The following is a 25,674-nucleotide window of genomic DNA, read 5'->3' on the forward strand; positions in this document are numbered from 1 at the left end:
TCCCCCAGGTTGCCCCCCCTGCTTTACATATATAAATACATTCACATCGGTCCCTGCCATCGAGGAGCTTTACTGTCTAAGACAGGGGGTCTCAAACTGGCGGCCCCCTCCAGCTGTTTGGCAAAACTACAAGTCCCATGAGGCATTGCAAGGCTGACCGTCAAAAGCATGATGGGACTTGTAGTTTCGCAAACGGCTGGAGGGGGCCGCCTGTTTGAGACCCCTGGTCTAAAAGCATGACTCCCCCCAGGCAGAGGCATGATGGGACTTGTAGTTTCGCAAACGGCTGGAGGGGCCGCGTGGTGGAGACCCCTGGTCTAAAAGCATGACTCCCCCCAGGCAGAGGCATGATGGGACTTGTAGTTTCGCAAAACGGCCTGAGGGGCCGCCTGTTTGAGACCCCTGGTCTAAGGTCTTTATCACATAGGTACATACACAGAAGGATACGTTCGCTGGCAAAGGAAAAAAAAAAAAAACATGAGCCAGCCCGGTATGATCTCTCCTACTCCCAGCATGCCTCAGTGTTACCAGGTGGATGTCCAAGGCTTATTTGATGCCAGCTTCGGGCATAATGTCCTTTTAAGTGGGTGTAAAGGCTTCTGTTTGCAGAGCCCAAAGACCCTCCCTCCCCACCCACCTACCTACCTTCCTTATACTTACCTGAGCCCGATCTAGATACAGCGCTGTGCGTTCTACCACCTCCTCATTGGCTCAGAGACGACAGTGGGAGCCGTTTGCTGCTGTCAATCATAGACAGTGACAAGGGAGCGTGAGGTGAGGTGGGGGGGGGGAAGCTCTGCTCTGTATATCTATGCACACACAGAGCCAGCTCAAGAGCGAGCATGCGTAAGAGCCCCCCATAGCAAGCGGCTTGGTGGGCGCTCCGTGGGGGGGGTTGGATTTGGGTGTTTTTGGCGCATTTGTATTCCCATAGAAAAGAATGTAAACATTCGTTTTTGCATGTTTCTGCGCAATTTTCTGCTCAAATTAAAAAAAAGTCAAAAATTAAATAGTAATAATATATGAACAAATAAATGTAACACAAATACACAAATAACTATAAAAATCATCATAAATGAGTAAAAATAAATGAATAGTATGTAATAATACATTAATAAATAATTATTAACCTCTAATAAATGTATTATTATTAATATTACATCCAAACTCAAACAAAAAAATACATTCCTAATAATAATGTATTTATTAGAGGTTAATAATTATTAATGTATTATTACATACTATTCATTTATTTTTACTAATTTATGATGGTTTTTATAGTTTTTTGTGTATTTATGTTACATTTATTTGTTCATATATTATGAATAAATACATTATTATTATTATTAATATTACATCCAAACTCAAACAAAAAAATACATTCCTAATAATAATAATGTATTTAATATTTTTTAAGGTTAGAGGTTAATCATTTTTTTATTAATGTATTATTACATACTATTCATTTATTTTACAAATTTATGATGATTTTTATAGTTATTTGTGTATTAATGTTACATTTATCTGTTCATATATTATTACTATTTAATTTTTGACTTTTTCTTTTATTTGAGCAGAAAATTGCGCAGAAACGAATGTTTACATTCATTTTCTATGAGATTTATTTTTTTGTTTTGGGGTGTTTAGTTAGTTAGTTAGTTGTTGTTATTAGATGAACTATCTTCATATTACCGGGTTTAATGCCCCGTTCACACCTCAGCGGTTTTGTAAACTTGAGGCTCCAAAATGCTGGGGGGAGGGAAAAAAATAAATCAATTATTCTCTATGGAGACGGTTCACATCTCCACTCCCAAAACGCCTGAAGCTCAAACAAGTTCTGGAGCTTTTTTTCTGTGGCTCGAATCTGGCAGATTTGGGCGTTTTTGGCGCTTTTGTATTCCCATAGAAATGAATGTAAACGCGTGTTTTTTTATTTATTTATTTTTGCACGTTTCTGTGCGATTTTCTGTTCAAAGGAAAGTCAAAAATGAAATAGTAATAATATATGAACAAATAAATGTAAAATAAATACACAAATAACTATAAAATCCATCATAAATTTAGTAAAAATAAATGAATAGTATGTAATAATACATTAATAAATAATTATTAACCTCTAATAAATACATTATTATTATTATTATTAATAATAATATTACACCCAAACTCAAAAAAAAAATACATTCCTAATTATAATAATAATGTATTTAATATTTTTTAAGGTTAGAGGTTAATCATTTTTTTTTATTAATGTATTATTACATACTATTCATTTACTTTACTAATTTATGATGATTTTTATAGTTATTTGTGTATTAATGTTACATTTATTTGTTCATATATTATTACTATTTAATTTTTGACTTTTTTTTTAATTTGAGCAGAAAATTGCGCAGAAAATCACGCAGAAACAAATGTTTACATTCATTTTCTATGCGATATTTTTTTTTGTGTTAGGGTGTTTAGTTAGTTGTTGTTATTAGATGAACTTTAAAAAATATTAAATACTTTATTACTATTAATATAACAAACTCAAACAAAAAATACATTCTTAATAATAATAATAATAATATTTTTTTTTGTGTTAGGGTGTTTAGTTAGTTGTTATTATTAGATGAACTATCTTCATATTACCGGGTTTAATGCCCCGTTCACACCTCAGCGGTTTTGTAAGCTTGAAGCTCCAAAATGCTGAAGGGAGGGCAAAAAAAAAATAAAAAAATAAAAAATCAATTATTCTCTATGGAGACGGTTCACATCTCCACTCCCAAAACGCCTGAAGCCAAACAAATTCTGGAGCTTTTTTCTGTGGCTCGAATCTGGCAGATTTGGGCGTTTTTGGCGCGTTTGTATTCCCATAGAAATGAATGTAAACACATTTTTTTTTTTTTTTTTTTTGCACATTTCTGTGCGATTTTCTGTTCAAAGGAAAGTCGAAAATGAAATAGTAATAATATATATGAACAAATAAATGTAAAATAAATACACAAATAACTATAAAAATCATAAATTAGTAAAATAAATGAATAGTATGTAATAATACATTAATAAAACATGATTAACCTCTAACCTTAAAAAATATGAAATACTTTATTACTATTAATATAACAATAAACTCAAACAAAAAATACATTCTTAATAATGATAATAATTTTTTTTTATGTTAGTTGTTATTATTAGATGAACTATCTTCATATTACCGGGTTTAATGCCCCATTCACACCTCAGCGGTTTTGTAAGCTTGAAGCTCCAAAACGCTGGGGGGGGGGGGAGAATCAATTATTCTCTATGGAGACGGTTCACATCTCCACTCCCAAAACGCCTGAAGCCAAACAAATTCTGGAGCTTTTTTTCTGTGGCTCGAATCTGGCAGATTTGGGCATTTCTGTTTGTATTCACATAGAAATGAATGTAAACGCGCGTTTTTTTTTTTTTTTTTTTTTTTTTTAACGTTTCTGCGCGATTTTCTGCTCAAATGAAAAAAAAATAAAAATATTAAATTGTAATAATATATAAACAAATAAATGTAACATTAATACACAAATAAAAATCATCATAAATGAGTAAAATAAATGAATAGTATGCAATAATATATTAATAAAAAAAAGAATAACCTCTAACCTTAAAAAAAAATTAAATACATTATTATTATTATTATTATAACACCCAAACTTTTTTTGCACGTTTCTGCGCGATTTTCTGCTCAAATGAAAAAAAAAAAGCCAAAAATTAAATAGTAATAATATATGAACAAATAAAAGTAACATTAATACACAAATAAAAAATCATCATAAATGAGTAAAATAAATGAATAATATGTAATAATATATTAATAAAAAAAAGAATAACCTCTAACCTTAAAAAAAAAATGTAATTTATTATAATAATAATAATAACACCCAAACTTTTTTTGCACGTTTCTGCGCGATTTTCTGCTCAAATGAAAAAAAAAAAAAGCCAAAAATTAAATAGTAATAATATATAAACAAATAAAAGTAATATTAATACACAAATAAAAAATCATCATAAATGAGTAAAATAAATGAATAATATATTAATAAAAAAAAGAATAACCTCTAAACGTAAAAAAAAATGTAATACATTATTATTATTATTATTATTATTAATAATATAACACCCAAACTCAAACAAAAAATATTTTTTGTGTCTTAGGGTGTTTAGTTATTATTAGATGAACTATCGTCATATTACTGGGTTTAGTAACTATTTTATTTCCTTTTCTATTTGGGGGGGGGAGGGGAGGGGTCTCATATCCTCTTGGTACTGCTCTTGACTTTGGCATCCTGGTAATAGAGGGGGGGGGGGGGTGTCTTATAATTGTAGGGGGCGGTATAACACCACGATCTCTGAATTTCCATGTCTGTCAATGAACTCCAAGAAATGTAATTTTACAGTAAATAAAAATACCCCTCCCCCACAAAATAAATGTTGTTGGCTTATTGCTGACTAATGGAATGATGTTTGTGACTCCGGACTGACGCCGTTTTATTTTGTGTCCGCAGAGGACGATTGGAAAGCCATCAACGGTGGTCAGAGCACACACCGGGAAGCCAACGGGGTTGGGAACGCCACGGATAAGAACCCGAGTGGCGGCGGCGGTGGCGGACCCGAGCGCTTGTTCCCGTGTACTCAGTGTGAGAAGACCTTCCTGCACAGTCAGGACCTGGTGAGACATCAGCGCAGCCACCTCGGAGAGCGACCCTACGTGTGCAACCAGTGCGGCAAGTGCTTCCGGCGCAACACCTCGCTGCTCATCCACGAACGCATTCACACCGGGGAGCGTCCGTACCAGTGCGCCCAGTGCGGGAAGAGCTTCGTACAGCGCCAGCACCTCACCACCCACCTGAAGACCCACACCGGGGAGAAGCCCTTCCCGTGTACGCTCTGCGGGAAGAGCTACCGCTGGAGGTCCGAGCTGCTCAAACACCAGAGGGTGCACAGTGCTGGAGAGGTAAAGGGGTCTAAACTCCTATGGCTACATTACATGTGACTGACTAGCTGTGTAATGCCCCGCCCCCCCAATGTTGGTGCTCCGTCAAATTAGGAGACTCGTCAAAACTTGTAACGGAAGTGACGTTCCGTCACTGCCATCTTGGTACACCCAGCACTCAGCTGCAGTAAGCTTACAGTCTGAAGTCACCAAGCGGACATCTTGTTACACCCACCTGTGTTTTTGTTTTGCATTTCACACTTATGTTTACCAGTACACTCGGCTTAGATCATAAAATACAGGATTTAGAAGTCGGCGACGCTGTTGTGATGTTGTATTTTAAAAGCGGAGGTGTTCTGTCAGATTAGCAAACCGGTGAGATCAAGCGGGCCTTGCCGCCGCTTTTAAAATTCAACATCAAAACAGTCAGACAGACTTCTAAATACTGTATTCGATGATAAGCGGAGTTTAGTGGTAAAAATAAATGTGAAATTCAAGATTTCGGTGGGTGTAACAAGATGTCCGCTTGGCGACTTCAGACTGTAGGCTTAGTGCGGCTTGGGTGAACCAAGATGGCCGTGACGGAATGGAAAAATGCAGCTTTTTGTTGAAATTACTGGAAGTGGTCGCACTGTTGTGAATTTGGGGGAGGTGAGGTGGGGGAGGGGGGGTTGAATGACTCAGTATAGTGACATTATTGTGGTTTTAGGCTCCGGTGTCGTTTGATGACGTGGCGGTGTGCTTCTCCGAAGAGTGGAAGGATCTGGAGGAATGGCAAAAGGAGCTGTACCGGAATATGCTTAAGGACAGCGCCGACTCCCTCATATCACTGGGTAAGGCCCCTTTTCACACTTGTTTCTCCCCCAAGGTAATACATAAAACCTGGCCTGTTAGTGATGATGACCACTGCTGTAGAGAATAAAATGGCGGTCATGGCAATACTTTATCACACCGTAGTTGCGCAGCGGTCTAAAAAGCGCAATTTTTTTGGGGGGGAAAAATACTTTTTTTTTTTTTTTTTAATAAAAAAATAAGACAGCAGTAAAGTTAGGCCAATTTGTTTCTATATTGTGAAAGATAATGTTACTCCGAGTAAATTGATACCCAACATGTCATGCTTCAAAACCGCGCCCGCTCGTGGAGTGGCGACAAACTGTCACTTAAAAAAAAAAATCTCCATTGGCGAATGTTTAAACATTTCTACAGGTCTAGTGCTAGAATTATTGCTCTCGCTCTAACGATCGCGGCGATACCTCACATGTGTGGTTTGACCACCGTTTTCAAATGCGGGCGCTTCTGCGCGTGAGCTCGGCGGGACGGGGTGCTTTATCCACTTAAGGACCGCCTCCCGCCGATGTACGTCGGCAGAATGGCACGGCTGGGCACAAGCACGTACAGGTACGTTGCCCTTAAAGTGCCCAGGCTTGGGTTGTGGGGGCGGCGCACTCGCGACCCGTTCCTGAGCTCCGGGACCCGCGGCCCCCGATCGCCGCCGGTGTCCCGCGATCGGGTCACAGAGCTGAAGAACAAACCTCTCCTCGTTCTTCCTGCTGAGCCTGCCACTGATCGTCTCTTCCCTGTTATAGGGAAAGACGATCAGTGATGTCGGACGGCAAGCCACGCCCCCCCCCTATAGTTAAAAAACACACACACACACACATACTTAACCCCTACACTGCCCCCTAGTGGTTAACTCCTTCACTGCCAGTGACATTTTTACAGTAATCAGTGCATTTTTAATCGCACTGATTGCTGTATTAATGACAGTGGTCCCAGAAATGTGTCAAAATTGTCCGATGTGTCCTCCGTAATGTCGCAGTCACAATAAAAATCGCTGATCGCCGCCATTACTAGTAAAAAAATAAAAAATTTATAAAAATGCCATAAAACTATCCCCTATTTTGTAAATGCTATAACTTTTGGGCAAACCAATATACGCTTATTGTGATTTATTTGTATTTATTTTTTTACCAAAAATATGTAGAAGAATACGTATCGGCCTAAACTGAGGGGAAAAAAAGTTTATATATTTTTTGGGGATATTTATTAAAGAAAAATGTAAAAAAAAATGCTTTTTTTTTATTTTTTCAAAATTGTCGCTCTTTTTTTTTTTTTTTTTTTGTTTATAGCGCAAAAAATAAAAACCGCAGAGGTGATCAAATACCACCAAAAGAAAGCTCTATTTGTGGGAAAAAAAGGACGTCCATTTTGTTTGGGAGCCACGTCGCACGACCGCGCAATTGTCAGTTAAAGCAACGCAGTGCAGGAATTAGCAAAAAAGGGGCCTGGTCCTTTTTAGCTGGAAAATGGTCCGGGGCTTAAGTGGTTAAAATATATATACATACACACACATATATATATATAATTATTTTTTTTTTATTGCATTTTTGTCCAAATATGAGATCTGAGGACTTTTTGACCCCCCGGATCTCATATATATAAGAGGACCTGTCATGCTTTTTTTTTTTCTATTACAAGGGATGTTTACATTCCTTGTAATAGGAATAAAAGTGATCCAATTTTTTTTTTTTTTTTTAAGTGTAAAAATAAATAAAATCAAGTAAAATAAATAAGAAAAAACTAAAAATTTTTAAAACGCCTCGTCCTGACGAGCTTGCGCTCAGAAGCGAACACATACGTGAGTAGCGCCCGCATATGAAAACGGCGGTCAAACCACACGTGTGAGGTATCGCCGCGATCGGTATAGAGCGAGCAATAATTCTAGCCCTAGACCACCTCTGTAGAATTTTTTTTAAATGTCGCTTATGGAGATTTTTGAGGGTAAAAGTTTGACGCTATTCCACGAGCGGGGCACAGTTTTGAAGCGTGACATGTCCGGGTATCAATTTACTCGGCGTAACATTATCTTTCACAATATAAAAAAAAAAAAAAATTAGGCTAATTTTACGGTTGTCATTTTTTTTATTCAAAAAAGTGAATTTTTTCCAAAAAAAGTGCGCTTGTAAGACCACTTCTGCAAATACGGTGCGAAAAAAAGTATTGCAATGGCCGCCATTTTATTCTCTAGGGTGTTAGAAACCCCAAACATTATATTTTTTTTTTTTCTAAGTAATTTTCTAGCAAAAAAAAACATTTTAAACATGTAAAAGCCAAATCTGAAAAAGAGGCTCGGTCCTTAAAGTGGAGGTCCACCTTAAAGTGGATCTTCCGCTCATCGGAACCCTCCCCCCCTCCGGCGCCACAATTGGCACCTTTCAGGGGGGAGGGGGGGTGCAGATACCTGTACAGTACAGGTATCTGCACCCACTTCCGGGATAGCTCTCTGCGGAAAGGGGCGTAGATTACGCCCCTTTCCGCAAGTGCCCCGCTGCCTGCTGGGAAACACACGGATCCCAGAGGCAGCGGGGAGCGTCCTTATTGCGCAGCGCGACTCGCGCATGCGCAGTAGGGAACCGGGAAATGAAGCCGAAAGGCTCCGCTTCCTGATTCCCATACCCAAGATGGCGGCGGCGGCAGCACCCGAGAGACGATCCACAGATCGGCTTCGGGTGACATCGCGGGCGCGCTGGACAGGTAAGTGTCACTATTTTAAAAGTCAGCAGCTGCAGTATTTGTAGCTGCTGGCTTTTAAAAAAAAAAAAAAAACGCGGAGTCCCGGCGGACTCCCGCTTTAAAGTGGTGTTGCCCCCCAAAAAATAAAAAATAGTTTAAAATTCTTTAAAAAAATAAATAATAATTAATAATTTTTTTACTCACCTCTAAATACCTGTTGCTAGGGTGTCCCTCGTAGTCTGCCTTCTTCCTTGCCCGGGCTGGTGACATCACTTCCCCTCGCGCCGCACAGTCACCTGGAACCCGTCACGTGTCCCAGGTGACTGTGCGGCGTATGACGGCATGCGCAGTGGGTGCCCGGCTGTGTGCCCACAGCAAGAATGACGGCGCCGCGTGTGGAGCGGGGAACGAGGGGGGGGGCTTCGCTCCCCCGCATCGCTGGACCCTGGGACAGGTAAGTGTCTGATTATTAAAAGTCAGCAGCTGCAGTATTTGTAGCTGCTGACTTTTAATTATTTTTTTTTTTTTTAGGGGGCACCCCGCTTTAAGTGGTTAAAAAAAAAAAATCGAATCGTGAATCGATTTTTTTTTTTTTTTTTAAATCGCCCAGCTCTAATGGCAGGACCTCTTTAATGTGAGATCTGGGGGGGGGGGGGGGGGGGGCAAAAAGGCCTCACATCTCATATTTACACTAAAAATGCAATTAAACAAATAAAATAAATGTCTTTTTGAAAAAAAATAAAAAAGTGAAAGTAACGTTTGATGTCGCTTCCGTCATCCAATGGTATGGAGCCGAATGGGGGCCATCTTTCCCTCGCTCAGCATCCATTCTCACAGGGGAGAGGACCGGGTCGTCTCCGCCGCTACCGACGGCTCCGGTAAGCGGTGGAGGCGACCTGTAGCGAATAAGTGATCTTGCGGCGAATCCGTCGCAGAGACCACTTTGAACGGAAAGCCAGCCACCCGCCGTTTAAAAGGATGCCGGGGGTTATGGCAGCCATCTGCTACCATGACAGCGGTATTCCGCGTATAACGACGGCGGCTGGTCGTTACGTGGTTATGATGACTGTAGATGGGTCTGGATTTAAATTTCTGAGTATCTGATTGTGTTTCTTCTTTATACCCAGCAGGTGAAGTGTGGATTAATAAGAACGGGAAGGAAATGGCCCCGGAGAGGCCCCCCGGAGAGCTGGCGGTTTCCATGGATTCGAAGGATCACATCCCTCTTAGCGGCGAGTTGAATCACGCCGGTGACTTCGCGGGGCAGAGCGCCCAGGGGGCGGAGCCTCACACCTCCACCGACCCTCTCCGCGGCTTCCGGCACAGCCTGCCCTTCCTGGACCATCGCAGAGCCCCCCGGGAGAAGCTCTTCTCCTGCAACGAGTGCGAGAAGCGGTTCGCGCGAAGCTCGGACTTGCTGAAGCATCAGCGCAGCCACCAGGCCGGCGAGAAGCCCAACCTGTGCAACGAGTGCGGCAAAGTCTTCCGTCGCCGGACGGCCTTAATCATCCACAAGCGCATTCACACGGGGGAGCGGCCTTACAAGTGCAAACAGTGCGGCAAGTGCTTTGTTCAGCGGCAGCACCTCACCACCCACGTCAAGACGCACACGGGGGAGCGGCCTTACCCGTGCAACGAGTGCGGCAAGAGTTACCGCTGGAGGTCCGAGCTCCTCAAACACCAGAAGGTCCACGGTGACGTGCTGGGGCCGTCGGTGGTGTATACGCAAGGATGAGGTGTGACGCGTTGATGTGAAGGGAGATGGACCCATAGTGGGAGACAGCTGAGGCGTCTGCGTGTTGTGCTCACACACGGCTATAAGAGCGCAGGGCCCCGGCCCCCCGGACACGGCATGGGCACTTCAGTGGGAAGACCGGTCACCTCAGTCTGACCACTTCTGGTCAGGGTTGGTCTCTAGGCCCCATTTTAATTGCTATTACTTGAGCGAACTAACGGGCAGACCGCACATCGACCATCCCAGGAGCTATTCTTCTAGGGGAACACAAGCTTAAATACACAGACCGTAGCGCATCAAGTGTGTTCATGGCAGATGACGGGCTATGGGTTGTGTTTGGGGTTTGGCGTGAGGACAATCTCTTATGTTTTGCAGATCCTTCAGATGATTGGCTTCTCTTGCCACATCCTGACTGTGTACTGGCTTCGGGTAATGGGCAGATGATATCGGTGTCAACAGTGACGACATTGTGATCCATGAGCCTGTGCTGGGGATGACGTGAGCAACACCCCAAGAAGGAAGCTCTCGCTGCCCTTGGAGTGTACCCAGTGTGTGAGCAGCACTGAGAAGGAAGCTTTCGCTGCCCTTGGAGTGTACCCAGTGCAACACTGAGAAGGAAGCTTTCGCTGCCACTGGAGTGTACCCAGTGTGTGAGCAGCACTGAGAAGGAAGCTCTCGTTGCCCCTGGAGTGTACCCAGTGTGTGAGCAGCACTGAAAAGGAAGCTTTCCCTGCCCCTGGAGTGTACCCAGTGCAACACTGAGAAGGAAGCTTTCGCTGCCCTTGAAGTGTGCACATTGTGTGAGCAACACTGAGAAGGAAGCTTTCGCTGCCCCTGGAGTGTACCCAGTGTGTGAGCAACACTTAGAAGGAAGCTTTCGCCGCCACTGGAGTGTACCCAGTGTAACACTGAGAAGGAAGATCTCGCTGCCCTTGGAGTGTACCCAGTGTGTGAGCAGCACTAAGAAGGAAGCTTTCGCTGCCACTGGAGTGTACCCAGTGTAACACTGAGAAGGAAGATCTCGCTGCCCCTGGAGTGTACCTAGTGTAACACTGAGAAGGAAGATCTCGCTGCCCCTGGAGTGTACCCAGTGTAACACTGAGAAGGAAGATCTCGCCGCCCCTGGAGTGTACCCAGTGCAACACTGAGAAGCAAGCTTTCGCCGCCACTGGAGTGTACCCAGTGCAACACTGAGAAGCAAGCTTTCGCCGCCACTGGAGTGTACCCAGTGCAACACTGAGAAGGAAGATCTCGCTGCCCCTGGAGTGTACCCAGTGTACCACTGAGAAGCAAGCTTTCGCCGCCACTGGAGTGTACCCAGTGCAACACTGAGAAGGAAGATCTCGCTGCCCTTGGTGTGTACCCAGTGTGTGAGCAACACTGAGAAGGAAGCTTTCACTGCCCCTGGAGTGTACCCAGTGCAACAATGAGAAGAAAGCTCTCGCTGCCCCTGGAGTGTACCCAATGCAACACTGAGAAGGAAGCTCTCGCTGCCCTTGAAGTGTACCCAGTGCAACACTGAGAAGGAAGCTCTCGCTGCCCCTGGAGTGTACCCAGTGTGTGAGCAACACTCTGAGAAGGAATCCCTCGCTGCCCCTGGAATGGACCCACACTTCTCTGGCCTCTGATGACGAGGTGCCCCATATCTGGCCCATTTTATGCATTCAGACTGCTGCTCCAGACTTCTCCCTGGGTCTGCACTTTGGGCGTCTGATGGACCCTTCTGTTATCCTGCATTGGTGCTGTTACCCCCCCCTCCCCCTCCCCCTCCCTGTGATAAGACTCTAAGCCACCACCCTACAGATAATGTGTTTCCCGGGCAAACCAGTGCTCTGGCTTGTGAATTGGCAGGACGTGTCCACCTGTCTGTCAGGTGCAATATGAGGTCACCCACCACGGTGTGATCCACAGATTCTTCCCCCCCAATAGCCTGTTGTGCGTGTCTATCTCCATAGAGAGATTCGGGGTATGTGTATAGGGGGCGCTAGATCTCAAATGACTGATGTCCAGTGCTAGTGTCTTGTCTCCTTCATCAAGCTGGATCACTTCGAGTGAAGCTGTCCCCATACACCCAGCCACCCCCCAATACAAGAAGGGGGTTCTGGAATGAAGGCAGATGTGTAGAAGGGTGTCACATCAGTGGTAATTGGGTCCTCATCTTTTATTGAATAAACAATAGAGTAAATGCACACACGTGTTTCAGGAGCTGCCCCCTTCATCAGGGCTTAAGTATTAAACTTCAACAATGTCTGCGGGTGCCTGGTGAATAAAACATCCAACCACCGCACACCAGCTTAGCCCGAGTCTGTAGTAACAAACTGCTTCAGCCCGGCTCCATCCAGTTTGTATGCTCCTCCCGACGCGTTTCGTCCTCCATGACTAAGTCCTGTGCGAGGGGCAAAATTCATGGGACGGACGTAGCCTGGATGGAGTCGGGCTGAAGCCGTTCATTAATACAGACACTGGTTGGATGTTTTTTCACTGGAAATTGCAGAGAACTGGGATGAGTTCTCTCTTCTTTCCGCCTAAACCCAAATAGGAGTCATTGGATGCACATCTTTTTTTTATTTTGCATTTAATAGTTGCTATTATTAAAGGAGACAAGTTACACAAGTTATTAGGACCCTGTGCCCGCCCTGTGCCCGCCCTTTGCGTTTCCCTCGAGGGGGGCTGAAAATACTAATCTGTGTTTCACAATTGTCCTGTTATAGCAATGGTGTGTAATATGTCCCTGTATCCAACAACTCCTATAGCATGTTCACAGCCTGTACAGTCTCCTGTATCATGTTCAGTCTCTGACCATCTCTTGTATCATGTCTGCAGTCTCTGACCATCTCCTGTATCATGTCTGCAGTCTCTGACCATCTCCTGTATCATGTCTGCAGTCTCTGACCATCTCCTGTATCATGTCTGCAGTCTCTGACCATCTCTTGTATCATGTTCAGTCTCTGACCATCTCCTGTATCATGTCTGCAGTCTCTGACCATCTCTTGTATCATGTTCAGTCTCTGACCATCTCCTGTATCATGTTCAGTCTCTGACCATCTCCTGTATCCTGTCTGCAGTCTCTGACCATCTCTTGTATCATGTCTGCAGTCTCTGACCATCTCTTGTATCATGTCTGCAGTCTCTGACCATCTCTTGTATCATGTCTGCAGTCTCTGACCATCTCTTGTATCATGTCTGCAGTCTCTGACCGTCTCTTGGGTCCTGTCTGCAGTCTCTAACCATCTCTTGTATCCCATTCGCAGTCCCTGACCATCTCTTGTATCCCGTTCGCAGTCTCTGACCATCTCTTGTATCCCATTCGCAGTCCCTGACCGTCTCTTGTATCATGTTCGCAGTCCCTGACCGTCTCTTGTGTCCCGTTCGCAGTCCCTGACCGTCTCTTGTATCCCGTTCGCAGTCCCTGACCGTCTCTTGTATCCCGTTCGCAGTCCCTGACAGTCTCTTGTATCCCGTTCGCAGTCCCTGACAGTCTCTTGTATCCCGTTCGCAGTCCCTGACAGTCTCTTGTATCCCGTTCGCAGTCCCTGACAGTCTCTTGCGTCCCGTTTGCAGTCCCTGACCGTCTCTTGCGTCCCGTTCGCAGTCCCTGACCGTCTCTTGCGTCCCGTTCGCAGTCCCTGACCGTCTCTTGCGTCCCGTTCGCAGTCCCTGACCGTCTCTTGTGTCCCGTTCGCAGTCCCTGACCGTCTCTTGTGTCCCGTTCGCAGTCCCTGACCGTCTCTTGTGTCCCGTTCGCAGTCCCTGACCGTCTCTTGTGTCCCGTTCGCAGTCCCTGACCGTCTCTTGTGTCCCGTTCGCAGTCCCTGACCGTCTCTTGTGTCCCGTTCGCAGTCCCTGACCGTCTCTTGCGTCCCGTTCGCAGTCCCTGACCGTCTCTTGCGTCCCGTTCGCAGTCCCTGACCGTCTCTTGTGTCCCGTTCGCAGTCCCTGACCGTCTCTTGCGTCCCGTTCGCAGTCCCTGACCGTCTCTTGCGTCCCGTTCGCAGTCCCTGACCGTCTCTTGCGTCCCGTTCGCAGTCCCTGACCGTCTCTTGCGTCCCGTTCGCAGTCCCTGACCGTCTCTTGCGTCCCGTTCGCAGTCCCTGACCGTCTCTTGTGTCCCGTTCGCAGTCCCTGACCGTCTCTTGTGTCCCGTTCGCAGTCCCTGACCGTCTCTTGCGTCCCGTTCGCAGTCCCTGACCGTCTCTTGCGTCCCGTTCGCAGTCCCTGACCGTCTCTTGCGTCCCGTTCGCAGTCCCTGACCGTCTCTTGCGTCCCGTTCGCAGTCCCTGACCGTCTCTTGCGTCCCGTTCGCAGTCCCTGACCGTCTCTTGTGTCCCGTTCGCAGTCCCTGACCGTCTCTTGCGTCCCGTTCGCAGTCCCTGACCTTCTCTTGCGTCCCGTTCGCAGTCCCTGACCTTCTCTTGCGTCCCGTTCGCAGTCCCTGACCGTCTCTTGCGTCCCGTTCGCAGTCCCTGACCGTCTCTTGCGTCCCGTTCGCAGTCCCTGACCGTCTCTTCCCCACAACTGCCAGGAAACCAGGTAGGTCCACCCTCTGTGGGCACCCGTGGAAGGAAGATCCCGTGGGCCCTGTAGTGAAATGTGCAAATATAGTTGGGACTCGGTGATTAAATGTTTTTGGGTTACGGCAATTGTTGAAGTTGTATAATAGATCAAGCTCTGATGAAGGGAGGTGTGTATGAACTCCTGAAACGCGTTGACTCGTTCTATCGACGATCCCCATAAAGGTCTGCGGTGGACTCGGTCACCATTGGTGGTCTGCCCTTACAGTATATCTATTTCCAGGGAGAGGCTGCAACCTGTAATCACCTGTACTGACCCCCTGGGATAACATTTGTAGATAGTTTTTATTACCTTTTTATCTCAGTTGTTTTTTAAGGTTTCTAATCGTGTCCATCAAGGTCAATCTAAAGCTGGGTTCCTCCAGAGGTTGTAGGGGTTCCTTGATGAGTTCCCATTGATCTTTTTAGCTCTTTCTAAGGTGGGAATTCTTCCCAATGACCACAAGTGTGAGGAACTCCCACTGACCATCACACTGATGTGTCACGAGTTGTAGATATAGTAAGTATTAGGCCGCGGTTCCCCGTTATTATGACGCCGGGTATTTATATAGCCGCACGTTTTTTTTTTGCAGTCCTTGACATACCTTTTACATTCACATTAGTCCCTGCCCTCGAGGAGCTTGCAATCCAAGACCCTGGTGCCCAACCTGCAGCCCCGAAGGTCACATGTGGCCCCAGGGGCGGACTGACAACTCATGGGCCCCCCCCCCCCGGGCAATTGGAGATTATGGGGCCCCCCCAGGCAATCCGAGATTATGGGGCCACACAGTACACACACACAGTACACACACACACAGCACACACACACACACACAGTACACACACAGTACACACACACACAGTACACACACACACAGTACACACACACACAGTACACACACACAGTACACATAGTACACACACACACAGTACACACACACACACAGTACACACACACAGTACACACACACACAGTACACACACACACAGTACACACACACACAGTACACACACACAGTACACATAGTACACACACACACAGTACACACACACAGTACACACACACACAGTACACACACACACAGTACACACACACACAGTACACACACACACAGTACACACACACACAGTACACACACACACACAGTACACACACACACACAGTACACACACACAGTACACACACACAGTACACACACACACAGTACACACACACACAGTACACACACACACAGTACACGTACACACACACGTACACGTACACACACACGTACACGTACACACACACGTACACACACACACACACGTACACACACACACACGTGCACACACACACACAGCACACACAGCACACACACACACAGCACACACAGCACACACACACACAGTACACACACACAGTACACACACACAGTGTATACACACACACACACAGTACATACACACACACACAGTACATACACACACACACAGTACATACACACACACACAGTACACACACAGTACACACACAGTACACACACAGTACACACACACACACACAGTACACACACACAGTACACACATGGTACACAGTACACACATACATGTACACACAGTATACACAGACATGTTTCTATTGGCTGAGAAGGTACTGGAGAGGCGGGGCAGCTATAATCTCAGTATTTTTAGACCAATAGGATGTCGGTAAGGGACATTTCAGAGACAAATGTGAAAAAAAAAAAACACAGATTTTTACATACTGTCCCTGGTTTTACTGAGGCTGGAAACCTTGATGGGGCCCCCTGGTGCCCCAGGGCCCTCGTGCAGTGCCTGAGTGGCTGAATGGTCAGTCTGCTCCTGTGTGGCCCTTTTTGGTATGTGATGTGCAGGCCCCCGGACCATCTGTAGCATCTTCCCCAGTTTTCACCCTCTGACCCTCATCTCCTCTGATAGGCTGGGTTCACACTGCTGCGATGCGGGGAAACGCTGCAAATCCACTGCGGGGTTCCCGCATCGCATTGCCTCCCGGGCGGCAGTTCACACTGCCCTATGCCAACTGCTGGGAGTGTCAGTGAAAAGTTAACGACCCCTCCAAATCAGTCCGCATATCGCAGTGCGATCTGCAAACTCGGACAGGAATCGGAATCGCATGGTGTGAACACCCAATGCGATCCGATTCTGCTGCGGACCAAAAAAAAAAAGGGGGTCCTGTACGAATTTGGGCCGGATGCGATCACATCGCACAAGAGATCGGATGTGATTTGCACTGCGGAAACTCAATATCGATGTCCATGGTTTTTGGAGAAGCCCACTAAGCTGATATAGGTGTGAAGGTCAGGTGTCTATATCATCTTGGACTTATCCATAATGGGTGGTAACCAGGGCCAGGACCACAAAGCTGGCCCTGTACAGCGATTTATTCTCGGTCCACGTCCCGCGTCTCAGTGGGTGGTAAATGCAGATTGCAGCCTCTCCGGTTTGTCAGGTACACAGCAACATTTCTCAACTCCGGTCCCCGAGTTACCCCCCCCCCCGACAGGTCGTGCTTTCAGGATTTCCCTCAGATTAAACGACTGGTGGTCATCATTAAGGCAGTGAAACTGATTAGAATAATTGGAAAGCCTGAAAACATGACCTGTTGACCATTGGTATACAGCATATGTCCTATCACACAGGGGGGGGAAGGATTGTCATGTCCTACTAATAATTATGAACAAATGCCCCCTCTGCCTACCCCGATCTCACCCCCATTTTAAAGGACCTTCGAAATTTTACCAACATCTAAATGGAAGTCGTCTTTGTCCTGTCTGTGAATTGTCTGTAAACTGATCTGTGCTGCACTGGTGGTCCCGGCTTTTATTTCATGCGTGTCTGTATGAAGAGTCCTCTGACTGATGTATGATGAACGTTGGACACTTGGTGGCTGCTGTGGCGTCCGGTAACCTGTAGTGATCCTGACATATTAAACCTTAAGGCTGGGTTCACACTGCTGCGGCTACAAGAACCGGATGTGATTCGCACCGCACTGCAGTGCAAATCACCTCCGATCTCTGTGTGATGCGAGTTCAGCCATACAGATAGTATACAGATAGTATTGGCTGAATTCGCATCGCACCCGCCCCGAACTCGCACAGGACCCTTTTTTTGGTCCGCAGCAGAATCGGATCGCATGTGGGTGTTCACACCATGCGATCCGATTCCTGTCCGAGTTTGCAGATCGCACTGCGATATGCGAACTGATCTGGGGGTGTCATTAACGTTTCACTGACACTCCCAGCAGTTCGCGTAGGGCAGTGTGAACTGCCGCCGGGAGGCATGCGATGCGGGAACCCGCCGCAGATTTGCGGCGTTCCCGCATCGCTGCAATGTGAACCTAGCCTAAGATTCGTTTTATTACACGAGGGTTCGATCACATGAGCTTCAGTCTCTTAAGAGCATTTGACAGGCGGCGAGGAGGCATTGTACAGCCTGCTGTGACCCTTTTGACCGCCGCACTATCATGCTGCAACTACGTGCAGAGAGCGCCCACATTCACTACAGCCGGGGGGGTGAAAGTGCAGCTCAACCTCAGGGTTTTTACTACTCCGCCAACTTCGTGTGAATGAGGCCCGACGAGTGAACTGCATGATGGTGACTGCTATCTTTGTTAACCCCAACCTGCCCTTTAGGCGACCTCCTAATTGTGTTGAATGACTGGCGCAGCGGTCACATGATCAACAGCGCACCCTGCTGGTCCCTTATCATAAACGGTGAGCGGGAGCTGTTGGTCACTGTGCAGGGAGCTCACTCTCAACACGGAACCCCCCCCCTGGACGCATGTGGCAGTCGGTTACCCGTGTGGGTTCACACAGGTGCGATGCGGGGAAACTGCATGTGACTCGGACAGGAATCGCACCGCATTCCTGTTCAAATCACATGCGGGTCTTTTGCAGTGCTATTTCAGCCCATTCATTTTGTATAGGCTCAGACTGCACCGCACACGAAAATGGTGCCGGTCTTGTGTCGGATAGTGTCCCCCGTCGGATAGTGTCCTCCCTGTACTGCGCTTGCGCAGTACGGAGAACAAGGAGACGCCGAAGGTCTCCGAAGATGAACGGCGCCTGCGCACTGAGTCCAGGTTGAAACCCCATCATCCAAGCGGACACAGAGCTAGAATAAAAATTACAGCGCGCAGCAAGGCCGCGCCCGGAGCGTGGCGAGTGAAGCGAGCCCGCGCCCGAAGCATGGCGACTGAAGCGAGCCCGCGCCCGAAGCGTGGCGACTGAAGCGAGCCCGCGCCCGAAGCGTGGCGACTGAAGCGAGCCCGCGCCCGGAGCGTGGCGAGTGAAGCGAGCCCGCGCCCGGAGCGTGGCGAGTGAAGCGAGGGGCCCTGATACTAAGTGCTACCGTATGTCTACTTGCATGGTGGGGCTTTAACCTGGACTCAGTGCAGAAGGTACTAGCAACTGCGCAGGCGCCATTCATCTTCGGAGACTTTCGGAGTCTCCTTGTACTGCGCTGCGCCTGCGCAGTACGGGGCAGACACTATCCGATGGGGTGGGGGGGGGGGGGGGGCGCTTTTTGGCAGAACACCGGCGTATGGGTGTTCGCACCCATGCAATCCGATTCCGACATTCACACTGCATTTCTGTAACCCCTTTTGGGGTGTGGTTCATTTAAGATGGGCACCTGTAGCAGATCGCATGAACGTGGTGCAGGAAACGTGAAGAATTCACTGCGCCCCCCACCCCCCCCCCCCCCTTCACATATATATGTGACCCCCAAGGCTTGTGCTGCTTTCACATTGCAGTTCGGGTGCAGCACATTGTACCCATAGTTTCCCGTAAACACGTCCTGCAATTTTTGGTGCGTTTTCTGAAAGCGCAGCAAGGATTGCTGCCCTTTCTAGAAAATGCCCCAAAAACACCGGGCATAATGGAAATCTATGCGAAACCGACGAGTACGCTGCGCGGCACCCCACACTGCGGCGCGGCAGAGCGAAAAGCCTTTTTAAGACCCATTTGCATTATTGCTGCATTAAAGCGGGGGCCCAACTCAAACAAAAACAAAAAATATTAAAAGCCAGCAGCTACAAATGCTGCAGCTGCTGACTTTTAATAAATGGACACTCACCTGTCCCAGGGTGCCCACGATGTCAGCAGCCAAAGCCAATCAGTCGCTCGGCTATTGGCTGCTGCTGCCGCCGCCATCCTCGGGATGGAATCAGGAAGTGAAGCATTGCAGCTTCACTTCCCGGTTCCCTGGCGCGCATGCGCGAGTTTCGCCGCGCGTCCTAACTGGTCCCCGCTGTGTTCTGGGACCTGCGTGTTTCCCAGAACACAGCGGGGGTGGGGGATGTGAAGGGGCGAGACTCCCGCAGGAGTCTATACCCGGAAGTGGGTGAAGATACCTGTATTATACAGGTATCTGCACCCCCCTCCCCCCTGAAAGGTGACAAATGTGACACTGGAGGGGGGGAGGGTTCTGAAAAAGGGCGGTACCATTTTTGTGTGCACCTCCGCTTTAAATAGTCAGCAAGAGGTTAACTGGAATAAGTGTGCCTCCCTGAAACTAGCTGATTTTTGGATTAAGCTTTGCCAACAATGCAGCATTGTGTTGGTCAGGGGCTATAAAGCATAGAACTTAGACGAGTCAGACTTGGTTCAGAGCGGCACATGGAGGGTCGTCTGCTATTGCAGTTAACAAGCATGCAGGAACAAGTGCATCCGAGTTACCACCTCCTGTGTAATGCCTGGTGAGCCTCAAGAACACGGCACTCAGCCTGGGAAATCTCTGCAAACCTCCATGTACAATCCTCAAAAAATGGAGAAAGGCTGGTGCCATGAAAATCGACTACAAAAAAATCGCTTTATTACTGCAGGTGAACAACAGCCAAAGAAATCCAACGTGTTTCGACCATTAGGCCGTAATCCTGATCAAGGCCTGATGGTCGAAACCTGTTGGATTATTTGACAGTTGTTCACCTGCATTAACTATTGTTATTAAACAGGATTTATATAGCGCCAACAGTTTACGCAGCGCTTTTACAATATAAAAGGGAGACAATACTGTTATAATACAATGAAATACAAAAGGATTAAGAGGGCCCTGCTCAGAAGAGCTTACAATCTAATAGGGTGGGGCACGTGGTACAAAAGGTTGTAACGGGAATGAGCTGATGGAAGTGGTAAAAGATTAGTTTGGAGACATGATAGGCTTTCCTGAAGAGATGAGTTTTCAGGGATTTGCCTGAAGGTAGCCGGACAGGTGGAGGTAGTGAGTTCCAGAGGATGTGAGAGAGTCTGGAGAAATCCTGGAGACGAGCATGGGAGGGGGAGATGAGAGATCTTGAGAGTAGGAGGTTTTGAGAAGAGCGTAGAGGATAGCACCAGCCTTTCTCCTTTTTTTTTTTTTTTTTTTTTCTCTCACAAGCTACTCCATGCAGTCCCAGGTATACATGATCACTCCAGCATTCAAAAAGCATATACAAGCATATGTGTATATATATATATATATATATATATATATATATATATATATATATATATATATATATATATATATAAAAGCATATAAAGGTACTAACTGTAACACTTCACCCAGGCCGTAGAGCTGCCTGCTTAATCATTAAAAATCAAGATCTCGATTCTTTACTCCTCGCGATCTTAACAAAGCATTTTCCCGATTCTATGCAGAGTTCTCCACTCAAGCCCCCAGCTGTCAAAAAATAAATAAAAAAAACAGGCAGTCTGCCAAGTTTCACAACATTCCTCAGCCGCTGAGCTAACTAGAAACATTGTAACGTTTTGGTTCTTTAGATCAAAGGAACGAACTTCGGTCTGTAAATGAGGGAAGTTTATCCATTTAAAGACTAAGGCCGCGTACACACGGGCGGACTGTTCGCCCAACCTTGTCCGCTGAACAGTGTTTGGGCGGACAGTCCGCTCGTGTGTGGGCTTTCAGCGGACAGTTGGACGGACAAAGTCTTTCGGAAATTCCGAAAAACTGTCCGCTGAAACTGTGTTTGAGCGAACAGTCCGCCCGTGTGTGGGCCTGTCCGTTGTACTTTCGAAATGAGCGGACTGTTCCCGCTCGGAAAGTCCGCCCATTTCGAGCGCGTGTACAGGTAGGCGGGGCCCGCGAAGGAGACATCGCGGGCTCCGCCGCCTGGAATGGGCTTAAAGGGGAACCCCAACGCCGAAAAAAATCGGCGTGGGGGTTCCCCCAAAGTCCACACCAGACCCTTGTCCGAGCACGCTACCCGGCCGGCCAGGAAAGGGGGGCGAGCGAGCGCGCCCCCCCTCCTGAGCTGTACCAGGCTGCATGCCCTCAACATGGGGCGCGGCCCCCCCACCCCAAAGCACCTTGTCCCCATGTTGATGAGGACAAGGGCCTCTTCCCGACAACCCTGGCCGTTGGTTGTCGGGGTCTGCGGGCGGGGGGCTTATCGGAATCCGGGAGCCCCCTTTAAGAAGGGGGCCCCCGGATACCGGCCCCCCACCCTATGTGAATGAGTATGGGGTACAATGTACCCCTACCCATTCACCTGTGAAATAAAGTACAAAAAAAAACACAACACAGGGAAAAAATATTTTATTGCACAGCTCCGGGGGTCTTCCGTCTTCGGGGGTCTTCTCGCCGGACTCCTCCGCTATCTGTGTGTAGCTCTTTTACTAGCGGAGGAGTCCGGCTTTCTTCCTCCCCGCCGCCGGCCTCTTCTCCCGACTTCGGGGGTCTTGTCCCCCTCTTCGGTTCTTCTGCCGGGCCACCGCGCCTTCTTGTAGCTCTTTTACAGGCGGTGGCCCGGTCTTCTGTCGCCGCTGCCTTCCGTTCTTCTGTCGCCGCCTTCGGTTCTTCTGCCGGGCCACCGCGCCTTCTTGTAGCTCTTTTACAGGCGGTGGCCCGGTCTTCTGTCGTCGTCGCCGCCGCCGCCTTCCGTTCTTGTTCTTCTTCTTGTTGTTCTTCTTCTTCTCCTGGAGATGTTGACTCGACGAGCTCTCCGGCCGGAATGCCAGAGCCGCGCTGTGCGGTCACTTATATAGTGACAATGGGGCGGTGTCACATGGTATATGTCACATGGGTTGGTCACATGGGAACTATGACATCGTAAGGGGGCGGGGTCACCATGTGACCAACCCATGTGACATATACCATGTGACACCGCCCCATTGTCACTATATAAGTGACCGCACAGCGCGGCTCTGGCATTCCGGCCGGAGAGCTCGTCGAGTCAACATCTCCAGGAGAAGAAGAACAAGAACGGAAGGCGGCGACGACAGCGGCGACAGAAGACCGGGCCACCGCCTGTAAAAGAGCTACAAGAAGGCGCGGTGGCCCGGCAGAAGAACCGAAGGCGGCGACAGAAGAACGGAAGGCAGCGGCGACAGAAGACCGGGCCACCGCCTGTAAAAGAGCTACAAGAAGGCGCGGTGGCCCGGCAGAAGAACCGAAGAGGGGGACAAGACCCCCGAAGTCGGGAGAAGAGGCCGGCGGCGGGGAGGAAGAAAGCCGGACTCCTCCGCTAGTAAAAGAGCTACACACAGATAGCGGAGGAGTCCGGCGAGAAGACCCCCGAAGACGGAAGACCCCCGGAGCTGTGCAATAAAATATTTTTTCCCCTGTGTTGTGTTTTTTTTGTACTTTATTTCACAGGTGAATGGGTAGGGGTACATTGTACCCCATACTCATTCACATAGGGTGGGGGGCCGGTATCCGGGGGCCCCCTTCTTAAAGGGGGCTCCCGGATTCCGATAAGCCCCCCCGCCCGCAGACCCCGACAACCAACGGCCAGGGTTGTCGGGAAGAGGCCCTTGTCCTCATCAACATGGGGACAAGGTGCTTTGGGGTGGGGGGGCTGCGCGGCCCCCCCTTCCCCAAGGCACCCCCCATGTTGAGGGCACGCGGCCTGGTACGGCTCAGGAGGGGGGGCGCGCTCGCTCGGCCCCCTTCCTGGCCGGCCGGGGTAGCGTGCTCGGACAAGGGTCTGGTGTGGACTTTGGGGGAACCCCCACGCCGATTTTTTTCGGCGTTGGGGTTCCCCTTTAAGCCCATTCCAGGCGGCGGAGCCCGCGACGTCTCCTTCGCGGGCCCCGCCTACCTGGAGACGCGCTCGAAATGGGCGGATTTGCCTCCTTACGTGGGCGAGTCCGTTCATTTCAAAAGTTGAGCGAACTGTTTGGCAAACAGTTTGCTGAAACAGTCCGCTCGTGTGTGGGCAAGTCCGCTCATGCAAATTTTGAGCGGACTGTTTGCCGAAACTGTTTGACGAACAAGGTTGGGCAAACAGTCCGCGCGTGTGTACGCGGCCTTAAACTTTCTCCGACACTTGTTGGTTTCAAGTTAAAAATTTTCACTACAAAATGATGTAGAGTCCCCAAACATTTTATATATATATATATATATATATATATATATATATATATATATATATATATATATATATATATATATATATAGTTTTTTTTAGCAGAGACCCTAGAGAATAAAATGGTGGTTGTTGCAATATTTTATGTCACACGGTATTTGTGAAATGGTCTTTCAAATGCTGTTTTTTGGGGGGGAAAAATACACTTTAATGAATTAAAAAAAAAAAAACTAAACAATAAGGTTAGCCCAATTTTTTATTTTTTTTTGGTATACTGTGAAAGATGATATAACGCCACGAAAATCGTGATCTTTATTCTAAGCAAAAAATAAAAATAAACAAAATCGGGATTCTCATTTTTTTTCCAGAATCTTGCAGCTCTACCATGCAGCCAGGGCTGGACTGGGACAGAAATTTGGCCCTGGACTTCATCCAGACCGGCCCACTTACATCAGAGTGTCCCATCAGCGCCCCCTTACATCAGAGTGTCCCATCACCAGCCCCCTTACATCAGAGGGTCCCATCAGCACCCCCTTACATCAGAGGGTCCCATCAGCACCCCCTTACATCAGAATGTCCCATCAGCACCCCCTTACATCAGAGTGTCCCATCACCAGCCCCCTTACATCAGAGTGTCCCATCAGCACCCCTTACATCAGAGTGTCCCATCACCACCCCCTTACATCAGAGTGTCCCATCAGCACCCCTTACATCAGAGTGTCCCATCACCAACCCCCTTACATCAGAGTGTCCCATCACCACCCCCCTTACATCAGAGTGTCCCATCACCAGCCCCCTTACATCAGAGTGTCCCATCAGCACCCCCTTACATCAGAGGGTCCCATCAGCACCCCCTTACATCAGAATGTCCCATCAGCACCCCCTTACATCAGAGTGTCCCATCACCAGCCCCCTTACATCAGTGTCCCATCACCAGCCCCCTTACACCAGAGTGTCCCATCACCAGCCCCCTTACATCAGAGTGTCCCATCAGCACCCCTTACATCAGAGTGTCCCATCACCAGCCCCCTTACATCAGAGTGTCCCATCACCAGCCCACTTACATCAGAGTGTCCCATCACCAGCCCCCTTACATCAGAGTGTCCCATCAGCACCCCTTACATCAGAGTGTCCCATCACCAGCCCCCTTAAATCAGAGTGTCCCATCACCAGCCCACTTACATCAAAGTGTCCCATCACCAGCCCCCTTACATCAGAGGGTCCCATCAGCACCCCCTTTACATCAGCGTGTCCCATCACCAGCCCCCTTACATCAGAGGGTCCCATCAGCACCCCCTTACATCAGAGTGTCCCATCAGCAGCCCCCTTACATCAGAGTGTCCCATCAGCTCCCCCTTACATCAGAGTGTCCCATCACCAGCCCCCTTACACCCGAGTGTCCCATCACCAGCCCCCTTACATCAGAGTGTCCCATCAGCTCCCCCTTACATCAGAGTGTCCCATCACCAGCCCCCTTACATCAGAGTGTCCCATCAGCTCCCCCTTATATCAGAGTGTCCCATCACCAGCCCCCTTACATCAGAGTGTCCCATCAGCTCCCCCTTATATCAGAGTGTCCCATCAGCTCCCCCTTACATCA

At 47.9% G+C, this 25,674-nt stretch overlaps 1 protein-coding gene across 1 annotated transcript in view; it reads left to right on the forward strand.

Annotated features, from left to right (window-relative positions):
* Positions 1-17,571, forward strand: part of LOC143973735 (uncharacterized) — a gene marked incomplete in the record, with an annotated part of 54,195 nt that extends 36,624 nt beyond the window's left edge. The window contains 3 exon segments of the mRNA XM_077474571.1: positions 4,524-4,972; positions 5,661-5,784; positions 9,592-17,571. Of these exon segments, the coding sequence (XP_077330697.1) occupies positions 4,524-4,972; positions 5,661-5,784; positions 9,592-10,199 (1,181 nt within the window).
* Between the last annotated feature and the right edge of the window lie 8,103 nt (positions 17,572-25,674).

Source organism: Lithobates pipiens, unplaced genomic scaffold (genome assembly GCF_037356315.1).
Source record: "Lithobates pipiens isolate NorthernLeopardFrog02 unplaced genomic scaffold, aLitPip1_a1.2 Scaffold_94, whole genome shotgun sequence".
In the NCBI taxonomy this organism is placed as follows: domain Eukaryota; kingdom Metazoa; phylum Chordata; class Amphibia; order Anura; family Ranidae; genus Lithobates; species Lithobates pipiens.